The sequence below is a fragment of the Condylostylus longicornis genome, unplaced genomic scaffold (genome assembly GCF_029603195.1).
Source record: "Condylostylus longicornis isolate FDR11 unplaced genomic scaffold, ASM2960319v2 ptg000055l, whole genome shotgun sequence".
Classification (NCBI taxonomy): domain Eukaryota; kingdom Metazoa; phylum Arthropoda; class Insecta; order Diptera; family Dolichopodidae; genus Condylostylus; species Condylostylus longicornis.
The window spans coordinates 11,833,049-11,848,895 of NW_026578024.1; the positions used below are offsets into that span (position 1 = coordinate 11,833,049).

The 15,847-nt window shown below is 21.4% G+C and overlaps 1 protein-coding gene across 14 annotated transcripts in view; it reads right to left on the bottom strand.

Annotated features, from left to right (window-relative positions):
- LOC129612078 (protein lap4-like) overlaps window positions 1-15,847 on the bottom strand; it is a 324,013-nt gene that overhangs the window by 91,436 nt on the left and 216,730 nt on the right. For 13 of the 14 annotated variants that reach the window (XM_055525569.1, XM_055525556.1, XM_055525558.1 and 10 more), the window contains 2 exons: window positions 14,981-15,675; window positions 11,862-12,170 (listed from right to left, as the gene is read on the bottom strand). In XM_055525569.1, the coding sequence (XP_055381544.1) occupies window positions 11,862-12,170; window positions 14,981-15,675 (1,004 nt within the window). The remainder of the gene's footprint in view (window positions 1-11,861; window positions 12,171-14,980; window positions 15,676-15,847) is intronic. The other variant, XM_055525560.1, reaches the window with a different exon arrangement.

The following is a 15,847-nucleotide window of genomic DNA, read 5'->3' on the forward strand; positions in this document are numbered from 1 at the left end:
TAAATTCAATTAATTACGTACTGATCACTAAATACAATTTTATTTTGCCAAAAGCAGTAATCATTTTTATCTCCCCCTTATTTCCTATTATTTCAAGTTTTGAAAAACAAAATTTTTCATTAAAAATCATCATGACATCAAATTACTTTTACTATGCTTTAATTAACAAAACTTGCTCCTACTTAATTATGTTGTAAGAGAAAATAATGTTAAAATAACATTCTTTACTGTTATTTCCAACGATTTGAATTTTAAAGGAATTCCCTTCACTGTACAGCAACATTACGAATTAATTACGAATATACACAAATATTACAGATTTTTTAAAATACAATAAAGCACTTAAAGAAAGTATCGAACCATTATTAATATTTTTACTCATTCAAAAGAAAAAAAAAAGAAGAGAAAAACAAATAAAAGAGCAATAATTTCCCTCTCATTTTTTATTTATCAAAATAATTTTTTTTTATAAATATTTTCATTAATATACCAAGGGTAAACAAAAAAAAAATAAGCACAAAATTGCAAATTCATCCAATAAAAAATAAACAAAAAAAAAAAATACAAAAATCCTTATGTGATTTCAAAGTATGCATGACAGTAAATAGGAAATAAAAAATATAACTAGTTACACATAAAAACTTCTTTATGTACCCCTAACTCATTTTAGCTATACAACATAAAACGTGATAAATGTCCTTAGGATGATTTTTCAAAAAAAAAAAATTGTATACATAATAATAAAAATAACAAGAGAGGAAGAGAATAACATTAAAGGAATGGAATCATTTTCCAATATAACAATTTTATTAGTCACAAAAATTATCCTTCCCCTATACACATTTTTATAGACTGTAAAAAAAAATAAAGGCTCTGCTACCTATTCTTATATTTTTATTAATATTATTAGTGATATTACTAGTAGACTTTCGTACACTAAGATATTTTGAGATTTTTCAAATAATTTTATATTTTATTATATAAGTACTTAATTATTATGTAACCAGAAATTAAATGGTTAAAAATTTTATATTTAAATGCTGAACTTGGGATTGAATGAAAAAATAACAATTCAAAATTTTAGATTAAGTAGCATAAATTTTTAATACTTGCAATCAGGAAAGTACCGAAATTCAATTTTAATGATTGCAGTAACTTAAAATTCGTACATTAATTTCTAAAATTTTATTTAGAACTTATTGTCGTTGTGCTGATTCATTTCAAAATCAACTAAATTCTCGGGCTGAGAAACTAATAACAGTAAATAAAAGAACTAATAACAGTAATAAGTCGCTTGTAATCTAATAGTATTTATTCAAATTTTTTATAACCCCTTTCAAAACTAATTTCATATTTGAACTCTTACTGTTATTGATTAAAAGGGACTTGTCAGCAGAAATGGTTTCATATTTTCTAGCCCATTCTAATTTGTTTGCTTATACAATTTCAAACTTATTTCCAAAATTTACAATGACTCGTTTTTTTAACTACACCCGATGAACTTTTTATCAACAATTTTCATATGTGAAAAACGCGATATCGAATACAAGACATTTTTATCACAAATTTCTTTATCGACCATCACTGAAAGAAAAAAATATTTTCACCAGGCAAAAAAAATGCTACCCAACGATAGTCCTTTTTTAATCCTTTAGTTTTTTCCCCTTTCTTCTTTGAACATACAAACTTAAATAACCATAAAGGCAACTACATAAATTGAATGGGCTTCTGTATAAGAAAATCAAATCAATTTCAGTTCATGCTGAGAAGGCTAACTTGGATTCTTCTTGTTTTTCATTCCTACATTTTTATTTATACCTTCAACATCATACATGGGTCAATAGGCAAAAAAATAGAGTTATAAAATATATAAAAAGGATGAAAGGAGATGATAAAAGGAGACATGATTTTTAATTTTTTTGCTATTATCGTAGTAACAAAAATATTTTACAATACATTATATTAAGGGTATTTGTACAACCTACAAAATTAATTTTACTCAAAAATTTTCAATTCAAAATTTTAAGCTATGAATATTGGAGAAAAAATATAAAATCATAAAATTTTGTTAAGATATTCAAAATAGTAATGACAAGTTTCAATATAAAAATTAAATTCTGCAATCGAAATAACATTGGCGTCTATTCTGACTATCGGATCACGAAATAAAAATAATATTTATCGTAAAAAATTCGATATTACTAAAGTAAACAAAAAATCAAGTTAAATTTGAGTTAAAATTGATTTCATGCATTCGGTTGTAATTTGTGCCTCAATTGCACATGCATATCAAACTTCTGTAATATTTTACTTAACAGCATTATAGGCAATTGTAACAGTAATTCGAGTGTTACAAAAATATGACATCTATAAAGATTTTGAAACCTTCCAATTCAAATTGATCAATTCTACTATACCAAAAGTATAGTTTATCTAAGTAAGTGTTAAATTTAATTCAAATGGAAAATTAAACAAGTAAAACAAAAATTTCTATTACAACTAATGCAATATTCATTATATTCTCAACCTACTTCATATTATTAACGTCTAATCTAATTATTATTTACGAAATTCATTACAGAATTTTAAGAGTAAACAATTTTATTGTTTAACTAAATATTAAATAATGAAGGCTACCTATCTCTACGTGTAAGCATATTATAACATTAACAAAATACAACCGTCGTACATAAATAAAATTTTCAACTAAAATTTACTTAAATAATTGAACAAAATGATATCCAAACAAAAATATATCATTACAACTTGAATATTTTTAACATAATAAGCATAAATAACAAAACAAATAAATTGAACACATAAAAAATAATATTTGAATACTTTATAAACCATTTAAATAAATAAAAACACAACTTGAATAACATAAACACAAAAATTTATAGTACTTGTTAGTAATAGTTTAGAATTTAAGTACATATAAAAATCTTCCACATATTTCATAAAAATAGTTTTATTTTAAACGTGTCTGAGAGTGGTCCACATTAAAAGGACTGAGGAAAAATTAATTTTCTTTTTAATTATAAAATAAAAATTTATATTTTTGTCGACGAATCGAAAATTCTTTGCTAATATAAATACCCAAAAAGTATATATCATAAAATTTTTCTGTATTTGAGAATGGAAAACACTAGGAACACGTCTTATAAGAGGAATGCAATAATTAATATAAAATCTTCGTCTGTCATGAGCTTGTCATGAACTATGTATTTTGTTATTAACTAATCCAACTATGTATTTTGTTATTAACAAATAGAAACACCATTACTGTATTTCTAAACAAGTACAAGTATTTTCCAAAAATTCAATTCCAATATAACATGTAAGTCTAAATTTTAGCGCAATTCTGAAACAATACACTGCATAACACACGTTATTAATTGGCGATCAATTCATAATTTAGCGCCCTCAAAAAAGTCTATTGTAATATTCAATTTACTTACAATCTACGAAACGAAAATACGAAAATCTCCTCTGCCACCTACGATATTTATCACAATTTTTTAAGTTAACCACAAATAAATTGTTGATAATAAAGTGGAAAAATCCTTGGTCACTTAGTTTTTCTCAAATACAATAAATAATTTTCTGTATGAACACGTGTATAAATATGAAATCAAGCATTGGCCTGACTTTTAAACAATTATTATTTTCAAAAAGAATTATACAAAGAGGACTTTTTTATTTTTAAATTTTTTTATAAATTCTGTTTAAGTACTTGCATGTAGTCATACACAATATATGTATATTAAATTATGTTTGAGCTAAGGTATTCTCATTTATAAGAAAAAAATATTCAATTTCCGTGAAAAAAAAAACTTTACAATGCAAAAAAAAAACAGGCAGAAGCAGTCAAAATTCTAGAATCTTAAGTCAATCAAAATCTTAGAACCTTAAGAGTATTCAAGAAATAATAATAATAAGAGTAATAAAGAAATAAAAACTTTCAATTTATTAAATTTAATTTTGAAAAAAAAACTTTTTTTATATGAAAACATGAATTTTATAATTTAATTTTAAATCACTCTTCAAAAATGCCATTAGTAGGAAAATTCATAAATTTTGAATTTCCGTAAATAACAAAAAAAAAAGAGAGAAAGAAAATATAAGTAAAAATTGAAATGGAACTTTGAATATCCTTATCATCACCATCATTTTTAGTTTATTCAAATTAAACTGAAAGAAAATAAAAAAAAAAAACAATTTTTTCTTTTTCTTCTTTGCTTTTTAAAAGAAAATAAAAATGTCAATTTTAAAATTGTGCTTTGAAAACTTCTTAAATTTTTACACAATACACACAAACAAGTTAAAAAATGAAAAAGTAAAGAAAATCAAATAAAATAATAGTTGATTTTTTGATTTCAAAAGAATTGAAATCAAAATTTTGTTCCAAATACAAAAAAAAAATTCTTTTCTACGAAATTCAATTTATTAACGAATAATTTACGGCCTTTATTCACATTTTATTTTTATATAGAAAAAAATTTTTTTGATAATTTAAATAAATTTCTTTAAAAATTTTTTTAATAATTTGCGCGAATATTATTTGAAAATAATATACTTTTCATTACAAGTACGCAGAAATAATTTTTTAGATAGAAAATCGTCCTATCTCACACAACGAATAAAAGCGAATAATATTCTATTAAATAAGAAAGTAGGTACATATTACAAGTAAATATTTTTTTTAGAAAGGCTAGTTAGCTAAAAAAAAGTCTTTGAAAATTACCTTTTTTGAACAGTTAATAGGAAAATATGATTTCTTAATTATTAATATTATAAGGGACTAAAATTAGAGGAAAATAAGAAATGCTTTGAAATCTAAAGAAATAAAATGAATAATAAATTTAATTTTATCATAGATTTTACATCAGTAAAATTAAAACGAACAATAGGATTTTGTTAAATTAGCTTTCACTAACTTGATTATAGAATCAGATTTCAATTCGGATTTTCTATATTTTATCAATTTACTATTCATTTATTTTATATTATATTTATTAATAAAATATTTGAAGATAATTATTATCAAATTTTCTATAATAAAAAGAAATTTTTTATAAAATTTTAATTTTGATTCTCTAATTTGTTTATGAAATTAACAGTGTGCCCATAACACATAAATGTATTATACAATATTGAAAATTGTGATAGAATATTCAAAATTAAAAATCCTGATATAAAAAATTTCTTGAAAATTAAATATTTACATAAATTTCTTTTATTATTGAAAACTTTATTAATTTCTTAATTAGTTACTGATTACATATTTTATGTAGATTATGTGAGCTTTAATTGAAAAACAAATTAGACCTGAATATTTCGAATACTAAAATTTGCAATAGTATTGTATTTTTGAATGACGTTACCGCAAATACCTAATTGAATTTATCAAAAATGTAATGTTAATTAAATTCAGTATAACAGTAATGAATTATAATAATTATCCATTATTTAAAATTACTCATACTCAATAGTTACTAACTAACAAGCATTAATATTTGTTATTTAGTAATTTATTACAAAATTTTAGAGTCCTTAGTTAGAAGAAATTTTTTAGTTAGAATGAATTTAGCCTGAATCTTGAGTTCTAATGATTTGGCGCGGGCATGCACAAAAAACCTGTATGGTCGAGCTGCTTATTAGATTCGCCCCATACATAACATAACATAATATAAAATAAATTTAAAACGATAACCAATCGCTTCATAAAAATCATTACAATTGAATTTCATAAAAAAATATTATTAGTTTTATTCATGTACACATTTGAGGAATACTAAAGCAAAAGAAAATATTGCAGAAACTAAAACTAATTATAAAATTTCCAAATTTTAAATTTTGAATTATACACAAAATATTAAAACTATTACTAACTATTAATAAAATTGCATTTAAATGCAAAATTATAATATTAAACTAGAAAATTTTCGAATATTAGAGATGAAGATCTAACAACAAAACTGTTCTACTATACTATTAAGACAAATATAATCACTGAATTATAAAGTTATTCAAATATATTCATTCTACTCTGAACAAATCAAATCATATTGTTTTTAAACAAATTTTTTAAGCTATTAAGCCTTACTAATTGGATAATTAACATTTTGCTAACAATTTTTAAAAATTACTCTAAAAAATTTTTGAAAAATATTTACAATTTCTTTTTAAAATTATAAAAATATTATGAATTACAACAATTCTAATATACGAATATTTTTCTTAAATATGCCTTCATGAACTTCTTATTTCTTAGACTATTAAATATACGAGTATTAGATGACAACTTCAAATCCTAAAAAAGAAAATATTTTTTAGTAAGATCATTTAAAAACTAAGAGTTTCAAAACATTTGTTAAACAATTATTTGTACAAGATCAAATCTAATTATTTACATTGAATTTCAATCAGAAGATAATCTATATTGTATTATTCTCTACATTTCTAAAAAATTCTTATATTTAAATTCGATATTAAACTTTAAAAGTATAGTAATTCAAATAATGCAAGATAAATAGTTAATTTCATTTTTATGTCAAAGTAAAATACTCGTATGTATTACAAAACTAATTCAGGGACATTTAAATTTGAATAAATCTATCTTTTTTTGTTGCCAGCATAGTGAAAAATTTCAAAATCTTATTTTTCACTTAACTCTTTTATCTCACATTTAGTTCAATTTTTCTTATTTTCGAATTTATTTTGTGAAGATAGGCGAGGAGAATGGGCAGACATTTTATCCGATATAAAATCTATCAATAATTTTTTAAACAACAATCGTATTGCTTTTCTTGCACATATTCAATTTGCAAAAAAAAAAAGAAAACTTTTCCTATTTACAAATTTTAAGAGATAAGGAAAAAAAAACTTTTTGAAATCTTTTCTCTGTTTTTTTTTTTTTGAATTTCCTTGTCTTTTCTCCTTGTACTTTTTTTCTTAACATAATTTTTGTTTTGTCCTTCTTATTTATCCTCTTTCCATTTAAATTTTAATCTGATTCAATTCTTTTATTTTGTTATGTAACTTTGCATTTTTATATACAAAATTCTGTAAAATGTTTTATAATTTTCTATTTTTCTTTTATTATTTTGAATATTATTTGAAAAAGATGGAGATTTATTATCATCAATAATCTGCACTTTGTTATTTTTAAAAACAAGAGATCCAATGTCCACTTAATATTGAAATTTTAATCTCGTATCGTAACGTAGTATTCAAAGATTAAAATTACCCTAATAGTTTGACAAATTACTAAAAAAAATTAGTTATTTTGTAAATGAATTTAAAATATTTCGAAAATCTTCAAGTTATTTTTAAGGAAAAGTGTTGATAAGCAACAATTCTATGCATATTTTGAAAAATATTTTCTATACACTCAATGGAAATTCTGCCAAAAAAAAAGACTGATTCCATGAGCAATAAAATTCAATAATGGAAAATTGTTTTCGAAAATGATGTTCCGTTTTTTCAAATTGAAATAAACCATGACTTCATTTTCAGTTCGTGATTAAAATATTCAAAGCTGACACATTTTTTATTATTTATTTTAAATAGAAACGAAACGCCGTTTTCAAAAATTGTTTAATAAATAAATTTTAAACTTTTTTAATCTCTGATTACAATGCTCTTTTTCTTTAATTGGAAAACAATTCTAATATGAAAATATAAAATAATTCTAATGAAATGGAGAATTCATCCAGCCATATTTTACAATATTATTAAAAATATTCGGAAATTTTTATAAAAGGCGAAATTGAAATTTTTTATTTTAAAAACTCATAACATCTAAAAATTATTTTCATTTTAGAGTTCTAGTTCACAACAGAAATCAAAAGAATAAGTAATTCAACTTTCACTCTAAATAATTATTTTTCATTTTAGTTTTTTTAAGAACATTCCATTAAACTTTTATTAAACTCAGAAAAAAAAAAGGAAAAAATAAAAATTCATTATGAGAGTTGACCGAAATCTAAATGTTTTATTTTTAAAAAAAATATAAAACTTTTTCATTTTCTCTTATTTCAATTTTTTTTTATTATTGTTGTTTTAAAAATTGAAAGTCCTTTATAGTTCAAAAAGTTGACAATTAGTTAAATTCTATGAATAATCTAACCACCAAACAGGAAAATGAAAACAAAAATATCGTCACCATAATGTTTATTTTGAATTTTCCTTTTTCTCTATCTCTTATATAAAATATACGATTTTCCAAAAAAAAACAAGAACAAAAAACATTTGCATTTCTATTACGCTAAATATTGCATATTATTATATTTAGTGAATATTAAAAAGGATAAAATCTTTCTTTCTTTCTTAACCCGATTAAATTTGCAATTCAGCACCATGGGAATTCCTCTTCATTTTCTCTATATATGTATATAGAATTATGATAAACATATAATAAATGAAAACTTATGGGGCCCAAAACTGTGTGGTAACAATGAAAAATGAATAACGAAAGAAAAAAAATTATTTTAAATAGAAAAATAAGAGTTAAGAAATAGAAAAAAAATTTTTTTTTTATATTAAAATATACTGTTTTTGCAAGTACATTTTCGCTGCAGGATATTATTGAGAATAATCTTTAGCAAGAAGGAAAAACAAACAATAACAAAAAGAAAAATGTTTTAAAAGGAAAATTCTGCTATTAGTAATGCAGATTTTTTCTGTTTTTTCTTTTTTTTTTTTAATACAAACACACATAATATTCTTTTTTTTTTCTTATTTTAAATCAGTAATGATATCCTTCTTGTTATTCGTATCGTTTATCCTTTAAAATGTACAATTGAAAATTGAATTTTACTTTCTCGAGAGTTTAATAATAAGGAGAAAGAATGATTTGAACTACATATTTTTTTTTTTACATTATTTTTATTTCAAATTATCAGAGATTTAATCGTGATATTAAATACAAGGATGAAAAAACAAAAATTGTTTCACAAGTTAATAATAAGAGTAATCAACAACGAAAAAAATAAATATATTTTTTCTACTAGAATTTCAGCATTCGGATTATTTAAAATTGAAAATAGTTAAAAAAGAAACTATGGAAATAATAAAAAAAAAAAAAAATTTTATATATTGATTTATGATTTTTAAGATAATTGAACTTTATATAATCATTGGGATTTGAGATTTCAAATATTAGGATCAAGTATTAAAATAAGTATAACATGGAGAATAATAATTTCTATTTGTTTAAGAGAAATTCTAATGTATAATTCTAATATATTCGAAATTATATTCAAACTAAGTAGTATAAATAAATTTATTTACTTGAAATTAACATCATTATCTAGGTCATTATTAAATATTAACAACAAAATATAAAAAATAGTTAATGATTAGTTCATTTGAATAATTTTTTGGTTGCTTTTGTAATAGTAACAATAAAATAAACAGATAATATTCTAGTTCTTAAAAATGATAATAATTTTTATTGTAGAAGAAAATTTTAAACATTGTGTTATACTTGAATTTTACGTTTTAAATTGAAATATAGCAAAGATAATATCGCCAACAAGGTCATTTTAATGAATGAGGTTCTTCAAAATTCGAAAACATCTAAAAGTGAATAATGTAATAGGGCCTAGTTTCTAATATTAATAATAATGAATGAGACTCCTCAAAATTCTAAAAAAAATCTAAAAGTGATTAATGCGATAGGGCCAAGGTTCTAATAGTAATAATAGTAAATATGTAACAAACTAATCAATTCTATTTGAAAAATTTCTATTGATTTCTAAAATGGGCTTATTTTATAAATCTGTAGTTGTTACTAAAAGCACTATACAATACAATTATTTATTACAAAATGAATTTAGTCTTCAGTGTCTATAAAATCAAAAGGAAACAATTCATATTATGTACAACTTCTAAAAAGTTCAATCGTATTTTCATACAAACTGATCGGTTTTTCAATTAAAAAACCTTCAATATCAATAAAATAATTCGCAATTGTAATTTACAAAATGATACATTCTAGAAGATATTTGTATCATTCGAAATTACTTGAAATTTTTGAACCTTAATCAAATTAATTGTTAATAAATTTTGGAATGGTTATTAATAATTCATCTTCTAAACTGAATTCAGAAATATTTTTAAGTAAGGATCTCTTAATTAGTATAAAAATTTTAAAATACTTAAAAACTAACTTTTATACTTTTATAATAAAATCCTACACTTTTAAAATTTTCAATATTTTTTCTTTAATATTATTCTAAATATTAAATTTTAGTAATCAACCACTAAAAATCCATATACTAATGATTTATTAAATATAACACTACCATTATAAAACTACTTTGCGATAATTTATAAGTTATAAATAAAATACAAAAATTAAAATAACATGCAAGATAGTTAAAGAATTAAAATTAAATTTCAAAAAAAAAATATATCAAGCAATTAAATTTGTTTTTTTTCTCCAAAAATTAACTTTAAAATGAACCAATTAAAAAAAAATAAATAAAATGAAAAATAAAATTAAAATTTTAGTGTTAATATTTTTAACTTTTATTTACAAATAAAATTCTCAAATTTTGAAATATAAAAGTTAAATTAAATTTTAATAGAAAAAACAAAATTAAAAGATTAATACTAAAATTAAAAGTATGTGAATTTTTTTTAACGATGTGATGTTTTTTTTTTTTAATATTTTATGTAATTTTCTTATTTCCAGACAAAATTATTTAAAAAAAAAAAATAAATAATATTTAAACTATTCGAAAATATCTTATATAATACGCGAATAATTGGGATTATGGTTAATTTTCACGATATTATTTCATTAGAAAATTTTTCGAATTTTTCGACTTATCAAAACAAAATTGAATTTTAATTTTCTAAAGTATGTAATTTTGAAATATTTAGCAAATTTTAATAAATGATTGCTTTCTCATAGAAGAATTTAAATAAATATGGGAATAGAAATTGGGTATTAATTTAAATCTAATAAGTAATTGAAAAAGAAATAAAAATCAAATGATAATGGCTATTTAATGCTATTCTTTATATTATTTTTATCATGAATATTATTCAATATTTATGAAACTTTAATCAAAATAATTTTGTTAAATTCTCCTCAGTTAACTAAATCATTTTTCTTTAATTTAAAATTTGGTTTTTTCTTTGGGTTAGTTCTGGTTTTATGGTTATAGAATTAATAACCTTAAATTCTTATAAACGACAACTATCATTTAGTCTTATTTATATTATTTATGTCTGGAAATACTAAAATATTTTATATTAAAAATTAATATGTATTTCATTTCTATATTACATAATGTGTATGTAAATTATCTTCCACAATATTAAGAATGATGAATTTATATTTTTCAACTATATTAATTTTGCATTTTGAATTTTTCAGTACAAACAAAAAAAAAACAAAGGTGTTGTGAATCTTGTTATTAAATGTGCCAGACTTATAAAAAACAAAAATATTAATTATGAAAAACTTCTTTTTTTTTTCTCCTTTCAGTATTTTTTCTCTATTTATTTTCGCTTTTTTCTTTGGTTTTATATTTTCTCTTTTTAGATTTTTTTCTAATTCTTTTTCCTTTTCTTTTTTATTATTATTATTTTTGAGATGAGATGATGAATATCAAGCAATAAACTGATTTCACAAAATTGATTTTAAAATCAAATTAAAACAAAAAAAAAAAGGAAAATAAAATTTAAAAAATCAAAAATGAAAAATCAATTAAAAGCAAAATAAATCGAAAGAAAAATCAATCTCAAAACAAAAAAAAAACCAAAACGAAACAAAAAAAAAGGAGTTAACATAAATGTCATCAATCCAGCTTTTATTAATGTGCTTTAGCCGTAACACACACCTCAGAAATTAAAGGCTCCGCTAAATGATTATCAGTAATACGGGTCATAACAGTTTCTGTAAAAGTGGATTTTGTTATTGTTTCTGTAATACGACCTAATTCAGTTGGTGCCGGTGGTAACATCGGCAAATCTGGTACTGCTTTATTAACGGTGACAGTTACAGAAGGTCCTCCTAAACCATTATGACCTTCTTTAATATGTTTCTCAACATGCACATTATGTGGATGACTACCACCGCTCAAAAAATGAGCTGGTATCATTGCTTGAAAATCATCACTTGTTAATGGTCTCGGTGGTGGTTGATTTACCTGTTAGTAAAATTATACAATAATATTGATACGATCAAAAAATCAAAAAAAAAAAAACAGAAAAAAAAAGAAAGAAAAGAACATAAAAAAATCAAACTTATAAAAATAAAATAAATAAAGTAGATTTGAAAAATTAAAAGGACAATATTCTTCAATTGTTATAATTCCTTAATTAAAACAATTAACCTAAAACAAAATCAGAATTTCAAACTATACTCAAATTACATTCCAATATTTTAAATACGTAGATTAAAAATTAAAGAAATTACAACCTAAACAATTCATTTTAATTAATTCCATTACAATAACATTCAGTATTAATTATTATTAATTAATTATTGGTTTATTATTTTTTTTTTTTAATAATTAATTTCAATTCATTCTATTAGTACATACAATAAATCATAAACGACAGAGAAAAAGTGATAGCAATATTAGATTAAGCTACGAATTCTTCTTAAATTTTAAATTTTATTGTGATTTTACTCTAAAAAATTTTAATTAAATTTGAAATAATAAACAAACTATCAATAATATTTATTGAATTGTAAAATTTAATCTTGACGATTAATAGTAATTTTAATGAACTCTAATGAATAAGTTAATTAAAACTAATAACCCTAATAACTGGAGGAAAGATTTTCAATTTAAAAATCAAATAAATTTGTAATATGCAAAGTATAATGATAAAAATTTTAAATTTTTTAAGAAATATAATATTCAATTTTGCCTATGAATTCCTTATTTTTAATCTTATTAATTTTTAATGTAGAATCAATTTATAGAATAGGATTAGACTGAAAAGTCAGTTTTTACATAATGTGATAAAATACATGATACATGGACGATAATTCAATTGCATATATTTCCAACGTAATTTTAACACAAAACGATAATGCCATTGAATTCCTTTATAAAAATATTGATTTTCAAAAATTCCTTTAAGAATTTTGAATAATTTTTGTTTTTTAGTTTAAAATTTCAATAATTTTAGATGATAATCTTTAAACACTTGATTTCCTTACATTATTTTTTCTAGATTGAAATTATTTCTTTTTTTCAGCTTTTATATTATTGATAGTTATACTATCTCGCAAAAATTTATAACATTATTAATCCCTTTCTTCATTTTCTAATGAAAAACAAATTTTTCTATTTTAAATACCCCTGTAAAATTTCTTTCACAATCCCCCTCAATAATCTAAGTTATTATATTTCTAAATATTGAAATTATGTTATTACTTAAAATTTTATTTAAGACATCGCTATTTTTTGTAATGTTATTAAAATTTTCCCTTTAAAAATTTAACACAAAATAAAAATAGACAAAAACAAAATAACATACAAAATGTGAAAATTAAACAAAAAAAAAAAATAAATACATAGAAAAAAACATAAATTAAAAATTAATTAACAGAAAAAAGAAACATTTAAATAAGACACATACTTAATTTTAAAATATAAAAAATAAAAATCAATAATTAGAAAGAATTTTGAAATAAAAATTTTGAAAAGAAAAACAGTACATATATAGAGTATATAATATAGCATTTATATATGCATTTATATACCTATTTAAATAAATAACCATCACATATATAAAATTATAACAATTATCGCATCTAATTTATAAAAAAACAAATCTTTTTAATTTATTTTATAATAATATTGTGGTGTTCAATAAGTATTTTTAAAAATTTTTAAAAATTAACTTTATGTACTCATGATTTTTCACTCATGCTATTTTCTTTAATAAGTTTTTGGGTATTTTTATAAATATTTTTGATTTAAAAAACAAATAAATTACATACAGCAATTATTCTTATAAAATGTGCTTTAATCTTATTTTATTATGATTTTAAAATTTTAATTGTATTGAAATTAAAATGTGATTTAAAAACAAAAATTTCTTTTAATATCCTATATCCTCCTGTTCTCTAAGTAAACATTTTGAAATCTTTATTAAACAAATAATATGCTCAAGAAAATATAAGTTTCAATTAATAAAATATTAAATATTAATTAAATATTATATTTCGCCTTCAACTTTTTATTTTTTTTGTTTTAAAGAATCATAAAGTACAAGAATTTTAATTTTAAATGTTCCTGCTTCTATTTGAAATATGCAATTTTACATTGAAATTAAATTTGGATGCTTATTATTTTTCAATATTATTAAACATTCTTGTTTTCATTACAAATTAAATTTATTATTTTCAAAAGTATATATACTACTTTTGTATATATATACTACAAAGCAAATACAAATATATATTTGCTTGTAGTATATATACAAAAGTATATATACTACAAGCAAATACTATTTATGCTACAATTAATAATTAAATTATTCGACAAACAAAATCACATAATTACACATTTTCCAAATTACGTGAATAAATTCAATGACAATTGTATAATTTATGATTCTTTCAACTTTAAAATTTATATAAAAAAAAAATTCTTTGAAAAGTTAAAAACAAATAATTATGCACACAAAAAAAAATTTTTAACCTCAAAATTTTTTTTAAAAATAGAAAAAATACAAATATTTTAGAGGGCGAATAAATAAAATTTTGTGAAAAAATTTTAATTCAGCCATAACAAAACAAAAACTCGATAGTAGATAACAATAATTATAATATTTATTTTTTTAAAAAAGGAAAAAAAATAAAGGGAATTTAAGAACACAAAAAAAAAAATTAATATAAAACTGAATCTCTTCCCTATCACAATGTTTTTTTTTTCATCATCATCATTATTCAAAAAGAAACATTTATTTTGATGTATTCATCAGATTTGCTTCATACCTGTGTTTCGTTTTCGTTTATGCCATCTGCTGATGCTGATGATGATGTTCCATTTTGATTTGATTGTTGTAATCGAGCTGGTGGCGGTAATTGTGTTGTATCGTTTGGAATGCTTGATGACGGTGATACCCGTCTTGGTGCTGGTACAGGTTGTTGATATTGTTGTTGCTGTTGTTGCAACAATTGCTGTTGTAATTGTTGTTGATTATTTAAAATCAATGCTTGATTTAGATCGGATGCTATTGGTGGTGCAACATAATTATTATTATCAATAATATTTTGTAATTGTTGTTGTTGTTGCAGTGGTTGCTGTTGTTGTAACTGTTGTTGCTGTTGCAATTGTTGCTGTTGTTGTAATTGTTGTTGCTGTTGCAATTGTTGTTGCAATTGCAATGGAATGTTATTATTATTTGCTAAAATAGTATTATATGGCTGCTGATGCGGCTGTTGCTGTGTATTTGTTAGTATTTGCTGTTGTTGCATTATTAAAGGCTGTTGTTGCAATTGTTCAAATCCATTGGTTTTATATTCATTTGCAGTTAGTGTTGTAGTAGTTGTTGTATTTGGATAACTTAAACGATTTATTGTTTCGATATTTTGTGAATTAGTTGTACCAGTTATACCGGTAGTTGCTGGTGGTGATGTTATATAACGATTTGTTTCATCAAGTAAATCGCCAATAGACCGTTTAAAACCTAAAAAGAAATAATTTAGAATTAAAATAAATTGTTAACTTTTATATTGCAAGTGAAGATTAAGTTTCCATATATATAAAGAGCAAACATCTAATACGTTTGAAATTTTTCCTTGTTACTCATACAATTCTCTAAGTGAATTCACCATACATTTCTAAATTTTCTTCGAAAC